General features: G+C 46.8%; 1 protein-coding gene across 1 annotated transcript in view; it reads left to right on the forward strand.

The window, feature by feature from the left end:
- The window catches only part of parp4 (poly (ADP-ribose) polymerase family, member 4), a 57,009-nt gene extending 37,364 nt beyond the window's left edge, over positions 1-19,645 (forward strand). Inside the window, exons 25-41 of the mRNA XM_083776113.1 lie at positions 267-348; positions 607-744; positions 1,959-2,157; positions 3,473-3,543; positions 3,683-3,870; positions 4,184-4,283; positions 6,951-7,121; positions 9,728-9,808; positions 10,008-10,088; positions 12,485-12,580; positions 13,158-13,764; positions 14,105-14,261; positions 16,122-16,226; positions 17,114-17,303; positions 17,570-17,672; positions 18,342-18,474; positions 19,397-19,645. Of these exons, the coding sequence (XP_083632239.1) occupies positions 267-348; positions 607-744; positions 1,959-2,157; positions 3,473-3,543; positions 3,683-3,870; positions 4,184-4,283; positions 6,951-7,121; positions 9,728-9,808; positions 10,008-10,088; positions 12,485-12,580; positions 13,158-13,764; positions 14,105-14,261; positions 16,122-16,226; positions 17,114-17,303; positions 17,570-17,672; positions 18,342-18,474; positions 19,397-19,625 (2,731 nt within the window). The 3' untranslated portion in view covers positions 19,626-19,645. The remainder of the gene's footprint in view (positions 1-266; positions 349-606; positions 745-1,958; positions 2,158-3,472; positions 3,544-3,682; positions 3,871-4,183; positions 4,284-6,950; positions 7,122-9,727; positions 9,809-10,007; positions 10,089-12,484; positions 12,581-13,157; positions 13,765-14,104; positions 14,262-16,121; positions 16,227-17,113; positions 17,304-17,569; positions 17,673-18,341; positions 18,475-19,396) is intronic.
- The last annotated feature ends 1,381 nt before the right edge of the window (positions 19,646-21,026 follow it).

Below are 21,026 nucleotides of genomic sequence, written 5' to 3' on the forward strand. Positions count from 1 at the left end.
TTTTTTAAATCACGCTCTTATCATCGTACGTCATCATCGTAACGTAACTTGTCAATTTTCTCAGACACATATGACGTAAATTCTCCATTCATTGTCAATGTCATTTAATATTTGTGTAGCTGATTTGCTCGGCTACTATAGCGCCCAAAACATACAATGTGTTAAAAAGGTGGGAGCTTTGAAATATAGTACAGAATAAAAAGAAAGTGTGTGTGTGTGTGTGTGTGCGTGTGCGTGTGCGTGTGCGTGTGCGTGTGCGGCGACAGTGAGTTCTCCCTGGACATGTCCATCGACATGCCCAATGAAATCACCAGCCTCAAGTGTGACACGCACAAAGTCAGAATCAAGGTAAGACTAGTTACTAGAAGTGTTTAGTCGTTATCATTTACCATCTGTACATTTTAACCACTTTAGACCTGACAACAGATTCTACAAATGTCTTCTAAATCATGACAGTTTTCTGAAATGTTTCAGTATCAGTGGTTCACAACCTTTTTCATGTCATGTATTTGGCTGCGGACTCCCTACTTTTCATTATTGTGAATATGTTAACTCTGCTAACTAACTGTGTGTGTGCGTGTGCGTGCGTGTGGCGTGTGCACGTAGAAAACAGCCTGTAAGGCGGTGGTGAGTGTGGTACCAGGAGAGGCTCTGGGTCCAGACGGTTTCCAGCTGTCAATCACACTGTCTCAGATCCACTTGCCCAGGATGTGGGTGGAGAATCACCCTGACAAAGACAGCCAGGTGTGTCTGTCTGTCCTTACTTTTATCCATCACACGTTCTGTGTCTGCCTCTGTCTCTCTGTCTCTCTCTCTGTCTCTCTGTCTCTCTGTCTCTCTCTCTGTCTCTCTGTCTCTCTCTCTGTCTCTCTGTCTCTCTCTCTGTCTCTCTCACTGTGTCTCTGTCTCTCTGTCTCTCTCTCTGTGTCTCTGTCTCTCTGTCTCTCTGTCTCTCTCTCTGTGTCTCTGTCTCTCTGTCTCTGTCTCTCTCTCTGTGTCTCTGTCTCTCTGTCTCTGTCTCTCTCTCTGTGTCTCTGTCTCTCTGTCTCTCTCTCTGTGTCTCTGTCTCTCTGTCTCTCTCTCTGTGTCTCTGTCTCTCTGTCTCTCTGTCTCTCTCTCTGTGTCTCTGTCTCTCTGTCTCTGTCTCTCTCTCTGTGTCTGCCTCTGTCTCTCTCTCTGTGTCTCCCCATCTGTCCACTTATGCCGTCTCACCATTTGATGACCTGTCATTCTGTCTGGTCGATTGTTTTCTTTTGCCCAGTTTATGCTCCATTAGCCTCGGAAACCCAGACGTTGTTATTTACAGGGAGTGAAAAAAAAACATCGATCACTCTCTGCTGATTTCTGATCGTCTGCACTTTTGTTAAATTGACGCACACAAGCACACTCTCTGTCGTTCTAATTAATTAGTCTCATGTCGTGCAGCTGTGTCTAGATTATCCGGGAGCTGCCTATGTGGACCCCAGGCTAATGATCCATTGTACAAGGGTGTCCTGTGAAAAACAATAAAAAGCTGTTCTACAAGCTCACAACGCGTTGTGAGCTTGCAGATCGTCATTTTTTGTAATAATCTTTGACACCTGGTTGAAAGCGGCTGGCTGAGTAGATTTCAAATGAAATGCGATCCATAAATCAAATAGTCTTGACTTGAGGAGTCTCTCCTCCTCCACCCAGGCCTCCATGCTGGTCTTCTACCCAGACTTTGAGGTGTTCTCTAATAGTGTTCACTCTCCTCCTCCACCCAGGCCTCCATGCTGGTCTTCCACCCAGACTTTGAGGTGTTCTCTAATAGTGTTCACTCTCCTCCTCCACCCAGGCCTCCATGCTGGTCTTCTACCCAGACTTTGAGGTGTTCTCTAATAGTGTTCACTCTCCTCCTCCACCCAGGCCTCCATGCTGGTCTTCTACCCAGACTTTGAGGTGTTCTCTAATAGTGTTCACTCTCCTCCTCCACCCAGGCCTCCATGCTGGTCTTCCACCCAGACTTTGAGGTGTCCTCTACAGCTGACGAGGAGGAGGTGGTGCTCCTGCTGGACTCGTCCGAGTCCATGCGGGGAGAAGCCCTTCGTAACGCCAGGGCGGTCGCCCTGAAGCTCCTCTCAGAGCTCTGCGACTCGTCGCGCCGCTGGAAGGTCAACGTCATCCTCTTTGGCACAGGTCAGCGTGGGAATGGGTGTAGTGATGGAAGGTCAAGGTCATCCTCCTTGGCACAGGTCAGCGTGGGAGTGGGTGTAGTGATGGAAGGTCAAGGTCATCCTCCTTGGCACAGGTCAGCGTGGGAATGGGTGTAGTGATGGAAGGTCAAGGTCATCCTCTTTGGCACAGGTCAGCGTGGGAGTGGGTGTAGTGATGGAAGGTCAAGGTCATCCTCCTTGGCACAGGTCAGCGTGGGAATGGGTGTAGTGATGGAAGGTCAAGGTCATCCTCCTTGGCACAGGTCAGGAGTGGGTGTAGTAGTGATGGAAGGTCAAGGTCATCCTCCTTGGCACAGGTCAGGGTGGGAGTGGGTGTAGTGATGGAAGGTCAAGGTCATCCTCTTTGGCACAGGTCAGGGTTTGAATGGGTGTAGTGATGGAAGGTCAAGGTCATCCTCCTTGGCACAGGTCAGGGTGGGAGTGGGTGTAGTAGTGATGGAAGGTCAAGGTCATCCTCCTTGGCACAGGTCAGGAGTGGGTGTAGTGATGGAAGGTCAAGGTCATCCTCTTTGGCACAGGTCAGGAGTGGGTGTAGTAGTGATGGAAGGTCAAGGTCATCCTCCTTGGCACAGGTCAGGAGTGGGTGTAGTGATGGAAGGTCAAGGTCATCCTCTTTGGCACAGGTCAGGAGTGGGTGTAGTGATGGAAGGTCAAGGTCATCCTCCTTGGCACAGGTCAGGGTGGGAATGGGTGTAGTAGTGATGGAAGGTCAAGGTCATCCTCCTTGGCACAGGTCAGCGTGGGAGTGGGTGTAGTGATGGAAGGTCAAGGTCATCCTCCTTGGCACAGGTCAGCGTGGGAGTGGGTGTAGTGATTGTTTAGTGATTTAGTGCGTTGTTTGTTTGTGAGCCTTGTAGGCCGACTATTCCGGGCTCTTGTGAAAATATTTGAGGATGTCCAAAATAGACAGGTTAAAAGTGGCCTGCATTTAATCAATGAAAAGTGTTAACACTGTAAGAGCTAAATACTAACTACATTGGTTCTATTGGAAGAATTTGGCTCCTTTCATCCATTGCAAAGTAATAATGCGCTTTTCGGATCAGAATCATCTTTATTGCCACATCACAGTTTTACAAGTAAAAATGTGGGTGAAATTCGTTTTTGTGCATGGTTCCTATCATGTTATTTTCCAACAAAACAAAGACAGGGAAGAAGGGGGAGAGGGGGTTAGGAGATCAAGGCAAGAAAGAAAAGTAGGATATTAGTAGGATATCCATTTATGTGGTGTTAATTGTACTGAAAACGGGAGATTCATACTGAATGGCTGTGTCTTCCAGAACACAAAGATGCCTTCCTCTCTGCCCAGGATGGTGAGGTCTCGTACCGCGCCGCTAGGAGCTTCATCCAGGTGAGGTTTGAGGGACAGATGAGGCCTGGTGGAAAGTAACTAATAGTAGTTCATTTTACACTCTCTATGTAGGATGAAGCAGGCTGTTAATTTAAATAATTGATTAGTAAGCCAATTCCGCCGTTCCTCCCTCTCCCAGTCCCACCCTCCAGTAGGGGGCAGCACTGAGCTGTGGAGGCCCCTGAGGGCCCTGAGCCTGCTTCCCCCGTCGCGCGGCCTCAGGAACCTGCTGCTGCTGTCCGACGGCCACGTCCAGAACCCGGACCTCACCTTGAGCCTCGTCAGAGACGCCATGAGCCACAGCCGTCTGTTCACCTGCGGCCTCAGGTCATTACGGGGGGGGGGGGGGGGGTGTATGTGCGTGTGCTCGCGCGCGTGTACAGTATTAACCCATTTGACCTGACATCAGATTCTAAAAATGTCTTTTACATCCTGACAGTTTTCTGAAAAAGCTATGTTTCTATGTCAGTCGTTCTTCGATTAAAAAAAAATAGCAGACCTACAAGCTCGTAGCGCGCTATGAGCTTGTAGATCTGCTATTTTTCAATAGCTAAAGCATGACATAATGCTAACACCAAAAGGGGTTCCCGCCCAGAATGGGTTAATGTACTGTATATTCATGCATGTTCTGTCACTTCAGCCCGACAGCCAATCGGCACATGCTGAGAGCCCTGGCCCAGGCTGGGGGAGGAGCCTATGAATTCTTTGACACAAAAACCAAACACACCTGGTCAGCGAAGGTGAGACACACCGTGTACATTTACTACCAGTAAGACGCCTGGAATGAGGGTCTATTTCAAACATTGAAACTGCCCGTCATGATTTCACCCCCCCCCCCCTCTCCCTCCTATCTAATTATTGGACAGCATTAGGATGTTGATATTCATTTAGTATTCATCCTCAGGGCCCCAAATCACACCTTAGTTAGAAAGCATGAGTGTCTATTTCAAACCAGGGGGGCAGTCAGCCAGATATTTCGTGAAGCCTCATTTGAAATCGGTAGTTCATATAATGGCCTGTTGTGGCGCTGGACTGGACCCAAAAAGCCCCATAGCTCCATAGAGGCCCATGTATTTTGGCCCAACTTCACCTAGACTGTATTACCTTAATAAACATGGTCATGAATACTTTCTTCTTCCAGTCACTAGTTTAAAGTCTCATTTCTAATGTCATAATATTCTTTTTGGAAAATTATGGTCCCATTAATTAAAAAAATGACCATAAAGTCGCGTATGTTCTGAGGGGCGTGGCTACCGTTACAGTCTATGATCGGGATTCCCCACCCACTCGAGTCAAAATAAAAACCAACGGAGGAGAAGGGGGGAAGTCCCGCCTCGTTGTCTGGGCAGCCAATGACCAGCTGGTATACAAAACGGAGCCAGCCAATGGCCAGCTGGTACCAAAGATGGCGACTTACATCAGGAATTAGCATATTATTACAGGCTTCATTTTACGTTCATGTTAGACCCGGGGAACGCTTTGTCCATATTTTTTACAGTCTATGTTTCAAACACAAAGTGTTTTTTTTACTGGGGAGACATATTTTGACAGCAGAAACTGCCTGTCATAGTTTCGGCTGCTATCAAAGCAAACCTGGACGTCCATAACACCTCAACAGTGACAAAGGCTGATCACCTCCATGCCACGCCCCATCGATGAAATGATGTGTTCAAAAGTAGCCCAGACCAAGTATTAACTGCACACATTAACACATTGTGTGCCCTTGTATTATTTCAGAATAGCGACGTGGAGCGCCCCATGTTATTTGGATGATTTTTTTAACCCAAAATATACCCATAGATTTATTCATTCGAGTTCAGTAGAGTACCCAGCCTTTTTTGGACGATTTAAGTCCAAAGATTAAAAAATTTTTTTTTTAAAAGATGTGTATTGTGTATTATTATAAACACACAATGTTAATATTCTTGGATGGTCGACATTTCTCGTTTAAAAAAACATTTATTTTAATATTTTGAGATAGGATTTTTAGATTTTCATGAACTGTATGCCATAATCATCAAGATAAAAAACGAAAAAAAAGGTTTTATGCACAGTGACTTGAGAATATATGAAAGAAGAAAATGAATTGTTACACAATATTCTAATTAATTGAGATGTATGTAATGATGTCTGTTTGTAACTATGCATGTAACATGTGTCTGTCTGTCTGTCTGTCTGTCTGTCTGTCTGTCTGTCTGTCTGTCTGTCTGTCTGTCTGTCTGTCTGTCTGTCTGTCTGTCTGTCTGTCTGTCTGCCTGCCTGCCTGCCTGCCTGCCTGCCTGCCTGCCTGCCTGCCTGCCTGCCTGCCTGCCTGCCTGCCTGCCTGCCTGCCTGCCTGCCTGCCTGCCTGCCTGCCTGCCTGCCTGCCTGCCTGCCTGCCTGCCTGCCTGCCTGCCTGCCTGCCTGCCTGCCTGCCTGCCTGCCTGCCTGCCTGCCTGCCTGCCTGCCTGCCTGCCTGCCTGCCTGCCTGCCTGCCTGCCTGCCTGCCTGCCTGCCTGCCTGCCTGCCTGCCTGCCTGCCTGCCTGCCTGCCTGCCTGCCTGCCTGCCTGCCTGCCTGCCTGCCTGCCTGCCTGCCTGCCTGCCTGCCTGCCTGCCTGCCTGCCTGCCTGCCTGCCTGCCTGCCTGCCTGCCTGCCTGCCTGCCTGCCTGCCTGCCTGCCTGCCTGCCTGCCTGCCTGCCTGCCTGCCTGCCTGCCTGCCTGCCTGCCTGCCTGCCTGCCTGCCTGCCTGCCTGCCTGCCTGCCTGCCTGCCTGCCTGCCTGCCTGCCTGCCTGCCTGCCTGCCTGCCTGCCTGCCTGCCTGCCTGCCTGCCTGCCTGCCTGCCTGCCTGCCTGCCTGCCTGCCTGCCTGCCTGCCTGCCTGCCTGCCTGCCTGCCTGCCTGCCTGCCTGCCTGCCTGCCTGCCTGCCTGCCTGCCTGCCTGCCTGCCTGCCTGCCTGCCTGCCTGCCTGCCTGCCTGCCTGCCTGCCTGCCTGCCTGCCTGCCTGCCTGCCTGCCTGCCTGCCTGCCTGCCTGCCTGCCTGCCTGCCTGCCTGCCTGCCTGCCTGCCTGCCTGCCTGCCTGCCTGCCTGCCTGCCTGCCTGCCTGCCTGCCTGCCTGCCTGCCTGCCTGCCTGCCTGCCTGCCTGCCTGCCTGCCTGCCTGCCTGCCTGCCTGCCTGCCTGCCTGCCTGCCTGCCTGCCTGCCTGCCTGCCTGCCTGCCTGCCTGCCTGCCTGCCTGCCTGCCTGCCTGCCTGCCTGCCTGCCTGCCTGCCTGCCTGCCTGCCTGCCTGCCTGCCTGCCTGCCTGCCTGCCTGCCTGCCTGCCTGCCTGCCTGCCTGCCTGCCTGCCTGCCTGCCTGTCTGCCTGCCTGCCTGCCTGCCTGCCTGCCTGCCTGCCTGCCTGCCTGCCTGCCTGCCTGCCTGTCCAGGTGTCGTCTCAGGTGAGGAACATGGCGTCTCCGTGCTGCAGCTCCGTGTCTGTGAAGTGGCAGCGCTTCGACCCCACGGCGCCCCCTGCTGTTCAGGCCCCAGCGCAGCTTCATGCCCTCTTCAACGACCGCCACACCCTGGTGTATGGCTTGGTGCCACACTGCACACAGGTACTGTACATACTGTGTGTAATGTACAATACACCACTCACTCACTCCTTTGCCCCGCTTAGACCTGAGGACGCCTTATATCTTAGATCTGTGTCGCCTTTGAAACCACTTTAACCGTTATTTTTAAATGTTTTTTTTTTTTGTGGCTTTCGCCTTTTATTTTATATTTTTTTATAGATGGACAGACAGTAGGCTGACAGGAAATGGGGGAGAGAGATGGGGGGGGTGACATGCAGTAAAGGCCGTCGGGATCGGGAGTCGAACCCACGGCACACTGACACAGACTGGATTACCAGCCAAGGTGCCTGGACCGCTGAGCCACGGCCTAGGCCCTTTAACCATTATTTTTAAACTTTAGCTGTTCCGCACACTCAGATCTGCGCACAATCAAATTATTTAATTTGCAAGCTTTCGGTCTACTGACCTTCTTCAGGCATGAAGAAGGTCAGTAGATCGAAATCTTGCAAAATAAATACTTTGTGCGCAGATCTGAGTGTGCAGAGCTTCCCTTAATTTAATGAAAGTTTTTTCAGCAGATGAGCGGTGGTTCTTTTTACATTTGAAACTTTAGCTGTTGAATTTTTTTTAATCATGAAAATGTGGCGCAAATCTTGGAATATAATATATTCCAAGATTAGAATTTGTGACCAGTGCCAGTAATTTGAACCACAAGTCGCCAACTCTGTTATGTCACTATAGGACCAAATAGATTATTTCTTTTTTTTTGGTGTTTTTCGTTTTTAGCCACATTAAAACAGTTGGAATGTTAAAGAATGTTTTTATTCCATCAGAAAGTCGTTTTAGTGTCATTAAGTCGTTGTATTTACATTGCAAAAATGTCTCTATAAGTACAGTTTATTTGCCGTATTTTGGGGGTGTGAACATTCCTGCACGTATTTACATAGAGTCGTTTCGATTGGCTATCTTTGTTCTCCAGTTACAGTAGCCGTGTGTTTGTGACAATAGTCAATAAATAGCCTACAACATCAGCATTTTTGTTAACTTGATATGATGCTGTTGGATGTTGTAATAAAAGTATAAATTAACTGATTTACCCGTCGTCCACTGAAGAAAAAGTTGCTGTTTGTTTGTGGTCTCCACACGGACCACACGCATTCTGACGATTGTCTTGTTGTAAATCCATTCTTCTGCCCTTTATTTCAGTGCACACATGTGCATGTTTAGCACTGTGTTTTAATCTCTGTAACTTTATTACCGTTGGATGCAGCTGCCTGATGATCAATAGCCTACATGAATTAATAACATCGTGCGTGATCGCGCGTCGCGGTAAAATCCGTCTTTTATATAATTTGATCCATCCATGACATCCATGCGTGATCACGCGTCGCGGTGAAATCCGTCTTTAATATAATTTGATCAATCTGTGACATTGTTGTTCAAATATTGAATGAGAAGACATAGTGTAGTACTTCAAAGTGGAAGCATCATAACACACGTCTAAGGTATTTTTTCCCCTGACTTTCTGTTGGTAAGGTTTTGACTCTTTCACATCAGTGCACGGCTGATTCAAGCCATGCATTTAGGGGTAAAAAGGTACCTTTGTACATATTAATAATGTAATGTAAACATACAGCATTTTTAAATGTAGCAATTAAAAGCATGGGTCTAAAACTACAAGTAACTCCATGGAATAAATTATAGCCTACTTGCAGTGTTAGCGGCAAGTAGTTTTACTCTACATGTAATTATTTGAAAACTCAATTAGCCTACTAGTTATTTTTTAGATTGTATTATTACAAAACATACACTAAACAACGTCCGTCCTATATTTCTATATTGCAATATTGATACATTATCATCTCTATTTATTCTTATTCTAAGAGTTCTAGATGACCTTCTGGCTTCTTTTACTAAGTGTCCACTCAAGTCATTCTGTGCAGTTGACAGTGTGGAGTGGTTAGAGGATGGGGGGAGTGTTTATGCAAGTATCTAGGGGTGGAGACAAGTGACCATTGTCACACCCATTCCTTGGCTCAGAGATGCTAAATAATTTGAAATCTTAGAACGGCTAATTCTGTACTTTGGTGTTTACAGTTAAACAAGTTTCAAATGGTCATATCTTCTTCATTTCCCCCCCAATTTCAATGAGCAATACATCATATGAAAGGTTACAGTGTGCAGTTTCATAATATGTAAAGAACTGAAAAATGACCATGGCCCCCTTGTGTATTAAACCAAAAAAATTAAGTATATTATACTTAATTTTTTGGGGGGGCTTTTTGGCCTTTATTGATGGTATCAATGACGGACAGGAAAGATGGAGAGAGAGAAGGGGAGAGATGAACGGGACTCGAACATGCAACGCGCTGTCAGGCCAGAGCCTATATGTGGCATGCGCCTGGACCACTAGGACAGCAGGCGCCCAGAATATATACTTTTGGGGCTCCTTGCCGTGAAATAGTCTGAGCACCATTGATAGAAACATAGGTTTTTCAGAAAACTGTTGTGTCTAGAAGACATTTGTAGAATCTGTCTTAATGGGTTACGTGCGTGCGTGCGTGCGTGCGTGCGTGCGTGCGTGCGTGCGTGCGTGCGTGCTGATCAGTGACTAGGTAAACCCTCTAACAGTGTGTTTGTCTTTGAAGGCTTCTCTCCATGGTCATCTGAGTGGTCAAGAGATTAACACCATGGTGTCCACCAGTGAACTGCAGAAGACCAAGGGCACGGTGAGCACGCACGCACACACACACACACACACACACACACACACACACATTAACCACTTAAACCCAATATACTACTTTGTATGTCAAATAGTGGTAACGGCAGATCTACAAGCTCACAACACTGACCTGAGTAAAGATTGTCCCCTGTGTGAGATGACAAGGATGATTGATGATCATGTGTTTATGTTCATGTGTGCAGTTCCTCCACAAACTCACAGCCAGAGCGCTCATCAAGGATTATGAAGATGGAAACCTGGGCTACAGCCAAGCTGAACATGAGGTGTGTGTGTGTGTGTATGTTTTTGTGAGACGTGAGAAGTAAGTGTGTGCGCACGCACGTGTGTTTGCTCGCGTGTGTGTGTGTGCACGCATGTGTGCTGGCCCTTCTGGGGGAGAGCCAGCTGGGGAACCAATTTATCTACGTCCAATTTGAACAGGCTCTATGCACAATTGCAAATACGCCATTTTGGAAATAACTCTTGTTACTTCCGGGCCCCACAGGGCCTCACGGTTACCAATGACACTAATGAAGGCTCTGTTCCATTCTGGTCAAACGGAGTCAGGGTGCTGCTGATATTGTTGCATGTTGGCTCACTGGAAACACTCTGCTACACCCAGTGGGTCTCAAAGTGTCCTTAACCCATTCTGACCTGAGATCAGATTCATATGAGGTTTCCGCCGGACACACACTGGTCCTGATGAACCCATTCTGACCTGAGATCAGATTCTAAAAAATGTCAGTCGTTCTTCGATTTTAAAAAAAATAGCAGACCTACAAGCTCGTATCGCGCCACTCGGTGGCGCGATATGAGCTTGTAGATCTGCTATTTTTAAATAGCTAAAGCATAACATGATGCTGACACCAAAATGGGTGCCCGGTCAGAATGGGTTGAGTGGGTTCCAAATGGCCCCTTACGGGTGTGTAACTCTTGAGAGTGTACACATGGATCCCCATTTGTACACACTCAACAATTATGGGCGTCCTTGAAATTAATAGGTTTGAGCACTGTACACTAAATAGAACAGAGAAGTTCCATCATACAGCCATGATTTTAGCCAGCTTTAAACTTTAGTAGGGAACTTGTAGTAAAACTTTCAGGGCTGGATAGAGCTTTCCACTGTGTTGTGTTGTGGCTGTGTAGTAGAATAGTATATTCTTACCCTTAAATGGATAATGGATCATTTAAGCACCCCCTCCCCCCAGGCACAGCCCCCCCTCGGACAGGAGGGGGAAAATAATGCAAATATCTTCCCACGGCCATGCTCTGCTGTATCTCTGCTCTGGTTCACCATGATGTATGATCTACTCTGGTTCACCATGATGTATGATCTACTCTGCTGTATCTCTATACTCTGGTTCACCATGATGTATGATCTACTCTGCTGTATCTCTACTCTGGTTCACCATGATGTATGATCTACTCTGCTGTATCTCTATACTCTGGTTCACCATGATGTATGATCTACTCTGCTGTATCTCTATACTCTGGTTCACCATGATGTATGATCTACTCTGCTGTATCTCTACTCTGGTTCACCATGATGTATGATCTACTCTGCTGTATCTCTACTCTGGTTCACCATGATGTATGATCTACTCTGCTGTATCTCTATACTCTGGTTCACCATGATGTATGATCTACTCTGTTGTATCTCTACTCTGGTTCACCATGATGTATGATCTACTCTGCTGTATCTCTACTCTGGTTCACCATGATGTATGATCTACTCTGCTGTATCTCTATACTCTGGTTCACCATGATGTATGATCTACTCTGCTGTATCTCTACTCTGGTTCACCATGATGTATGATCTACTCTGGTTCACCATGATGTATGATCTACTCTGGTTCACCATGATGTATGATCTACTCTGGTTCACCATGATGTATGATCTACTCTGCTGTATCTCTACTCTGGTTCACCATGATGTATGATCTACTCTGGTTCACCATGATGTATGATCTACTCTGCTGTATCTCTACTCTGGTTCACCATGATGTATGATCTACTCTGCTGTATCTCTATACTCTGGTTCACCATGATGTATGATCTACTCTGCTGTATCTCTACTCTGGTTCACCATGATGTATGATCTACTCTGGTTCACCATGATGTATGATCTACTCTGCTGTATCTCTACTCTGGTTCACCATGATGTATGATCTACTCTGGTTCACCATGATGTATGATCTACTCTGGTTCACCATGATGTATGATCTACTCTGGTTCACCATGATGTATGATCTACTCTGCTGTATCTCTACTCTGGTTCACCATGATGTATGATCTACTCTGGTTCACCATGATGTATGATCTACTCTGCTGTATCTCTACTCTGGTTCACCATGATGTATGATCTACTCTGGTTCACCATGATGTATGATCTACTCTGGTTCACCATGATGTATGATCTACTCTGCTGTATCTCTACTCTGGTTCACCATGATGTATGATCTACTCTGGTTCACCATGATGTATGATCTACTCTGGTTCACCATGATGTATGATCTACTCTGCTGTATCTCTATACTCTGGTTCACCATGATGTATGATCTACTCTGCTGTATCTCTACTCTGGTTCACCATGATGTATGATCTACTCTGCTGTATCTCTATACTCTGGTTCACCATGATGTATGATCTACTCTGCTATATCTCTGCTCTGGTTCATCAGGAGAAGAAAGCGGAGCTGAAGTCCTTCATCGTTGAGCTCAGTAAAGAGTACTCCATCTTGTCTCAGTTCACCAGCTTTGTGGCCGTCGAGGAGAGGGTTTGTCACGTACACTACATAACACCTTCAGCGCGCTTGAACATGCACGCACGCAGGCAGGCAGGCACATTTTACAAAAGGTTTGCAAATAAGCAGTAGGTCTGGAATTTTTGTGCAACACTATTGAAAACATATTGCATTGTGTCTATGAGCACTTTTTTATGTTAATCAAGTCAAGTCAAGCCATTCAGGCGAATCAGGCCTGACGTCGAAATAAAAAAAAAGGTTTTCTAAATCATGACAATTTTCTGAAAGATTTGAGGCACATTTTAACGATTTTTCAAAAATAGCAGATCTACAAGCTCATAGCGCGCCACCGAGTGGCACGCTATGAGCTTGTAGATAGCTAAATTATAACATAATGTATGTAACCACCAAAAGGGGTTCCCGCTCAAAATGGGTTAATTCAAGTGGCCAAAAATATTTTGTTTCATTTATTTATATATATATATATATATTTCTAGGGGCATGTCATGTGGTCTACCTGCACAGCCTTTGTGATCTACAGGTAGATCACAATTCTCTACCTTTTGGGCAGAGAACTGACGCTGCCTGCTTGTCTCACGCTGTATTCCAGGATTCAGAGCGGCCACAGGAGGAGCACTTCACCGACGTTCACAAGTTGGTCTCAGAAGAAGACGTGGACTTCCTCCCGTACCTCACATACTCCGAGGAGGAGGCACTGAAGCCGGAGGAAGAGGAGGACCTCTTCCTGAACCTCACATACTCCGAGGTATCTGAGGTATCTGAATCTGAATCTGAGGAGGAATCACTGAAAGAGGAGATGAATCACACGTTGGATGCGACGCGCTGGGGATCTTTGTCTCGTGCAGAGGAGAACCTGAGCAGTTCTTCCTCGTCTTCTGCAGAGGAGGAAGAGGACATGGACATGGACAACATGGTGGAAATGGATTTTGCCACCTCATTCCAGGATCTGGATTATGAGATTGAGACTGAGGATGAGGATGAGGATGACGCTTTTGATGTACCAGTTAAGATAATGAGACATACCAGATCTACCAGAGACGAATCTCTCCAGACTGACGGCGATGCAGGAGAGTCATGTCTGGGCCGGGCCCAGACAATCTGCTCTGATATGGGTGCTCCACCACCACCACCACCACCACCCCTTAGTGGTGGTGGCGCTATGGGTGCTCCTCCACCACCACCACCACCACCCCTTGGTGGTGGTGGCGCTATGGGTGCTCCTCCACCACCACCACCACCACCCCTCGGTGGTGGTGGCGCTATGGGTGCTCCTCCACCACCACCACCAACACCACCCCTTGGTGGTGGTGGCGCTATGGGATTGCGATTGAAAATAAAATCATCTGCGGGTGGTGCTCCACCACCCTATCGATCTCCATCTGCGAGGGGTGCTCCACCACCCTATCGATCTCCATCTGCGAGGGGTGCTCTGCTAGGCTCTGGTATGGGTGCTCCTCCATCACCACCACCACCACCTCGCGAATTGAGATCCATTGGATCTCTATCTGCGATGGGTGCTCTGCGATGCTCTCGTAGGGGTGCTCCTCCACCACCAGGCGCTATGGGTGCTCCTCCACCACCAGGCGCTATGGGTGCTCCTCCACCACCAGGAGCTATGGGTGCTCCTCCTCCACCACCACCACTACTACTGGGTGCTGCTCCACAACTCTTTGGTTGGGGTGCTACAGAAAATGTAAGCTTTCAATCAGCCTTCCACGCCCACAAACGTGGTCCACGTCCACTACGTTTTGAGTCGGCGTGTTTGGACGTGGGGGAGCTAGGTCACGCCTTCGGAGAAGCACCTGAAGCACCAGTTATGATGGGATCGCGGGGATTTACAAGAGATCTTCGCCCTCCTCCTCCTGCTGCTCCTGCCAGGTCTAACGTTCTCTTCGACTATTCAGCCTCGGGTCACGGTGGCTTATTTGGAGTCTCTTATTATTCACCGCCTCCCCCCGTCGCTTCACTCCAGACTGGGGCTACTAGCAGAGCCCCTGCTGTTCTTGCCAGGTCTATAGTTCCCCTCAACTATTCAGCCTCAAGTGGCTTATTTGGCGTCTGTTCACCGCCTCCCCCTCCCTCTCCCCCCGTCGCTTCACTCCAGACTGGGGCTACTAGCAAAGCCCCTGCTGTTCCTGCCAGGTCTAACATTCTAAGGAGAATGCCGTGTAGAGCTAGTGTTATGCACACCATCGTACCTGAACGCAGAGCCTCCGTCATAGTAGCAGACCCTCCAGCATCCATGGAGCTCTCACTGTGCTCCATGGGTGCTCCACAACCCCATATCCCTCCATCTGCTATGGGAGCTCCACAACCCCATATCCCTCCATCTGCTATGGGAGCTCCACAACCCCATATCCCTCCATCTGCTATGGGAGCTCCACAACCCCATATCCCTCCATCTGCTATGGGAGCTCCACAACCCCATATCCCTCCATCTGCTATGGGAGCTCCACAACCCCATATCCCTCCATCTGGTATGGGAGCTCCACAACCCCATATCCCTCCATCTGGTATGGGAGCTCCACAACCCCATATCCCTCCATCTGCTATGGGAGCTCCACAACCCCATATCCCTCCATCTGGTATGGGAGCTCCACAACCCCATATCCCTCCATCTGGTATGGGAGCTCCACAACCCCATATCCCTCCATCTGCTATGGGAGCTCCACAACCCCATATCCCTCCATCTGCTATGGGAGCTCCACAACCCCATATCCCTCCATCTGCTATGGGAGCTCCACAACCCCATATCCCTCCATCTGCTATGGGTGCTCCACAACCCATTGCCACTCTGGCTCCTAAGAGTGCTCCACAAATCACGAGTCACAAGTCACGAAGCATTCGACACTATATGCCTGGTTCTGGTACCTTCAGAGTAGCACCGAACTACCTTAGGTGAGTTCCCAGGGGCATTTCTATTATTATTGTTGTTGTTGATGATGAGGGGCGCCCCTTCTATGTCCAGCTTTTAGTGTGCGTGTAAACACAAACTTTGTCCTAACACAAACATTAAATGCCGTTGACGATGAATGGCCAGATTTGAGTGTTTGAGTAAACCAGCATTGCGTAACACAAACATTGAAGATGAAGGTGAGGACGCAGATTGTAATTGGCCGGAATGAGATGATGATGATAAGAGCGCCCCTCACTTCACACCCGTGTGATTTTTGAGTGGCCCCTCCTATATACAGCTTTTGACCCCACAAATCGGCTAACCAATCACATAAATTCAGTTCAATTCGGTTCAATGAAAGGAGAAATTAGTTCTCATGTGCCTCAAATATGACGTAAATTTTGTCCCCACACGTCTCAATATTTGCTATTGACGATGAAAGAAGAAATTAGGCCAAATATGACATACGTTTCTGGCAACACAAACATTAAATGCCATTGACAATGAAGCGAAGATTTACGTCATATGTACACGAGCATCTAAACAATCACAAAAATGCAGTTGTTCATGAGATGATGTATAATGATACGAGTCGGACCCTCACTTCACACAGGTGTGATTTTATTTATTTATTACTACTACTACTATTCACCATAGTTTTGTTTCTGCAGGGAAGAAGGGGAAGACAGACCCCAACAAGAACAACTACCACCACAACAAGAACAACTACCACCACAACAAGAACAACTACCGCCAGAACAAGCACAACTACGACCCCAACGACGTTGGGGTTATAGTAATAATAATAATAAAACTTTATTTGTATAGCACCTTTCATGACATGAAATGCAGCTCAAAGTGCTTTACAGAACAATGGAGAATAAAAGAAAAGCAAGGCAACGACATTAAAAAACAAGCAGTAATGCAGTACAGTGAGGACATGAAAAATAAAAAATAAAAGATCAATTAAAGGCAATGTTTTAGAAGTGGGTCTTGAGCTGAGCTTTAAAAATGTCTACAGAGGCTGCCTGACGAAGGTACAGAGGGAGCTTGTTCCATGCCGACGGCCCGTAGAAGCAAAAAGCTGCTTCCCCCGTATTTTTTTGTTGCCATTTTTTTTGGGCAAAGCGAGCAGGCCGGCGGTGGAAGACCTTAGGGGGCGGTTTGGGACATATTTAGGCAGGCAGTCATGTAGGTAGGAAGGTGCGAGACCATTGAGAGCTTTATAGACAAGTAAAATAATTTTAAAATCAATCCTAAAAACAACCGGAAGCCAGTGCAGTGATGCCAAAACTGGAGTAATATGTTCTCTCATCTTAGTTCTAGTTAAAACTCTGGCTGCTGCATTTTGGACAAGTTGTTTTCTTAGGCAGTCCTGAAAAAAGTGCATTGCAGTAATCAAGCCGAGAAAAAACAAAGGCGTGGATTAGCGTTTTTGCATCGTCCAAGGACAAATAGGCTCTGATTCGTGCAATATTTCTAAGGTGAAAAAAGGCAATCTTGGTGACATGATTAATGTGTGAATTAAAGTTCAATTCAGAATCAATGATAACCCCCAGGTTCTTTACTGTACTGTTAGTTTCTACAGTTAGGTTGCCAAGTCTGCTTATTATTGATTCTTTCTGCTCACTAGAACCGATTATGAGAAGTTGTACAGAACGAGTTGTACAACAACAACAACAACAACTACTACCACAACAACAACTACTACTAGAACCACTACTACTAGAACCACAACAACAACAACAACTACTACTACTGCAACAGAAGGCAGAAGTTGAGCTGAATAAAAAGCTCATGAACATGAAGTGGGAGTTCATCTTCTTGCTGCAGCATACAGTAGGTCCTCTGTACTGTGTGTGTGTGTGTGTGTGTGTGTGTGTGTGTGTGTGTGTGTGTGTGTGTGTGTGTGTGTGTGTGTGTGTGTGTGTGTGTGTGTGTGTGTGTGTGTGTGTGTGTGTGTGTGCGTGTGTTGGGGGTCATCATGCCAAATATGTGAAGGGACGAGGCCGGGGCAAGGGTGTGTATATATGTATACTGTATGTATCAATAATAATGCATTTACAATTATTGTGTGTGTGTGTGTGTGTGTGTGTGTGTTTCAGGACGGCTACTGGGAGTGTAATTTTGAGCTGGGTGAATGCATTAGAGTCAACCTGTACTCTTTTGCCAATGTCTTCCTGAAGAACAAGGGCATCTTCTCACTGGGTACGTCAGCTGTGTGTGTGTGTGTGCAAAACAGGAAAGGGCGCACACCAGTGTTGGTGAGGTGCTGGCCTAAGGCAGTAAACAAGTGAAAAAGAGAAAAGGCTGCACACTCGTAGCCACGATGCTGTATGTTTATTATTAACCAACCTTTCGGCCTTCTTCAGGGAATGTGTGTGTGCGTCTTCTCACTGGGTACGTCAGCTGTGTGTGTGTGTGTGTGTGCTTGCGTCTTCTCACTGGGTACTACAGCTGTGTGTGTGTGTGTGTGTGTGCGTGCGTCTTCTCACTGGGTACTACAGCTGTGTGTGTGTGTGTGCGAGAGAGATTTTAGCATTTCCTGTTCGGGAGCAACGGGTGATCCAAATTATCTGCTTACAGTCGATCAATAATAATAATAATTTTCTAATATTAGAAAATATCAAACGTATTCTGTTTGATATTTATCTGCATTGCGACGTCACTACTACTGTCTGACCGGGTGCCAGGAGTGGTGCGTTGGCCGAGAGAGACGCACGCCACTACCAGGAGACTCAGACGCTCCGTGAATGACGTGTTGCAAATGGATTGAATTCATATTAAAAACCATGGCATAAAAGTACTCACAAGTACAGCAATACACGTGTGTGTGTGTGTGTGTGTGTGTGTGTGTGTGTGTGTGTGTGTGTGCAGGTGTGAGGGCCCGTGCAGACATCCTGAGGCTGTTGGCCACTCTGTTGGTGCTGCAGCTGATGCGCGCGGAGCAGCTAGAGGAAGGAAAGCTCCTACGCCGCCTCTTCTCACTCCAGGACCCTCCTCAGGCCAGGTGCGTGCGTGGCGTGCGTGCGTGCGCTGATTGGAACCCCACATGCAGACCCACCCTTCACTGTATTGTCTTAACCCATTTAGGCCTGACGTCGAAATTTCTAAAATGTCTTCTAAATCCTGACAGTTTTCTGTCAGGATTTGCTCCACATTTTCAGGATTTAAAAAAATAGCAGACCTACAAGCTCGTAGCTACTATGAGCTTGTAGATCTGCTATTTTTCAATAGCTAAGGCATAACATAATGCTAACACCAAAAGGATTTCCCACCCAACATGGGTTAACCACTTAAGACCTGTCCTATATACCCGTGGTTCCCAAAGTGGGGTCCGGAGACCCCTAGGGGTCCTTGAGGGAGTTCCAGAGGGTCCCCAGCTAAATGATAATTAGGAACCAAATGGACCGTAATTCAGAGTGTACAAATGTAACTCCATTTGTACATTCTCAGAGTTAAATTAACTTTGATTTAACAATATGTTATAATACCTTGGGGTCCCAGAGATAGAAATGCCATTAAATGGGGGACCGTAGCCTAATCCAGGTCAAATCGGGGGTCCTTGAAATGAATACGGTTGAAATCACTGCTAGAGTCGTAAAACATCTTCTCTTATGGGGGTCCTTGGCATATATTTTCAAATGGGGGGGTCCTCAGGCTAATGAGTATCATTTGGGGGGTCCTTGACATGAAAAGGTTTGGATACCAGTACTGCATATATATTATATACAGTACACTTCATTGAACAATGAATAGGGAAAATAGCCAATCTACATGCTCTTTATGCACCGCATCATCGTGGTGTGTTTGCAAATTGGTATTATATTTCCTTCCCAAAGCTAAAGATCTCATGTTAATGATAATGTTATATTTGCATCATATAATAATAATAATAATAACGACAACGTTCTGTTAATTCTACCTCCCAGCAGGCCAGAGCGCTGGGAGGCTGTGAAGAAGGCCGTGGACTGGGCCTGCTGGGCCGACCGGCAGTACCCCTGTGTGTGCAGCCGTCTGGAGATGGGCTGGAGCTGGGAGTCCTCCACCCGCCTGCTCCTGGGTTACGACCAACCCGCTCCACACTCCCCCTGGGCTGGGCTGGCTGACTGGAGGCTGGGGCCCTGGGACCCCCCGCAAATGCTTTGGCAAAAAATCTAAACCTCCCGTTCACGGAAAAAAACTGAATGACAATCAATATCAGTTATCGGGGGGTCAAAAGAGCAAAAATTTATATTTTTTCGCTAATATCACTAATATTGGATGTAATTTACCAAAAAACGGCCGAAATCCGCGTGATCGTGTGCTATCGTGCACGCGCGCCGTCTCTATGTGCGTCGCTGTAAAAAATGTGATATTGCGATGTTTTCGGGTTGATTTGAGGTTAATTTGACTTGGTTATGAAAAATATAGCATTAGCTTAGCAATCCAGACCAGCCAAGCTAGTGACTAGGGTCAAAATACTGCCGGATGTTGTTGATCGTTGAACCGGAAGTGACTTAGGAAGATTCGTCTATTTTGTCCAAAATCAGCATAATGGTGCTTTCCCGCCATCTGGTGGCAATTCAAGAGAATACACTAGGAATGAAAAAAAAAAAAAAAACATATTTTCAAACCACCAGATCTTTCTTGTATGTTAAAACGATGAATTAAATATGCCAATTTGTTACCCAAACAAAAAAATTGGGATTGGCAAAATAGAGACAATAGACCATAAATAAATACTGAAACCAGATATAATACAAGGTGTATGCATGTATAATACAAGGTGTATGCATGTACTATGTCAACTCTTCATTTCTATTTTCCAGCCATTCAGTTGCAAAACAAAAATATATATAGACTAGCAATTCAATTCAATTCAAAGGAGCTTTATTGGCATGAGAAAACATGCCAAAGCAAGTGTCACAATATATTAAAAACTGTTGAAAATGGGGAAAGTATATAGAGTTGGAGGGGGTACAGCAATACCCTAGCTGCCTAGCAGAACTAGCAGAGCTTCACATTGAATAGGCTAAGGAACAAAACACGCTAGCCCCCCCAAATCCGGCAACCTCAAGGTCAATGTTGGTTACAATAATCTGGAATATTATTGGCTATAATCGTGCAGCCGTAGCAGATCTATGTAAAAATAAATATATCGGGGAAAATGGGGATTTTTTTAAATGTTATGTTAAAGCGGGGCTCCTGGGTCGCTATAGCAATGCTCAGCTCGCTGTGTTTTGTCCTTCCCAAGATCGTGGCCCGTAAAATGCTATGGGGCAGCCGATCTTTATCTCCTCAGAATTACGGCAGATTGAGGTGGATTGAACAACGCACCGATGTTAGGAGCTAAGGAGGTCAATACCAAATCCGTGCGGTTAGAATATTGATGCTTCTGATCAGCTGATTCTTGTTAGTGATTTTTGGGACTGGAAACGGTTTGAGGTTTTGAAATAGAGCGCTGTCTATGATGGCGGTAACGCAACAGCGCTGGAGTTTCTTTTCTTTTCTTTTTTTTTTTCCGGCAAATGTGTATCCGCCCCTCTAGACCAGAAATCACACTGCCTGGCAGAAGGAGCG

This window comes from Protomyctophum parallelum (genome assembly GCF_964188405.1).
Source record: "Protomyctophum parallelum genome assembly, chromosome: 11".
Lineage (NCBI taxonomy): Eukaryota > Metazoa > Chordata > Actinopteri > Myctophiformes > Myctophidae > Protomyctophum > Protomyctophum parallelum.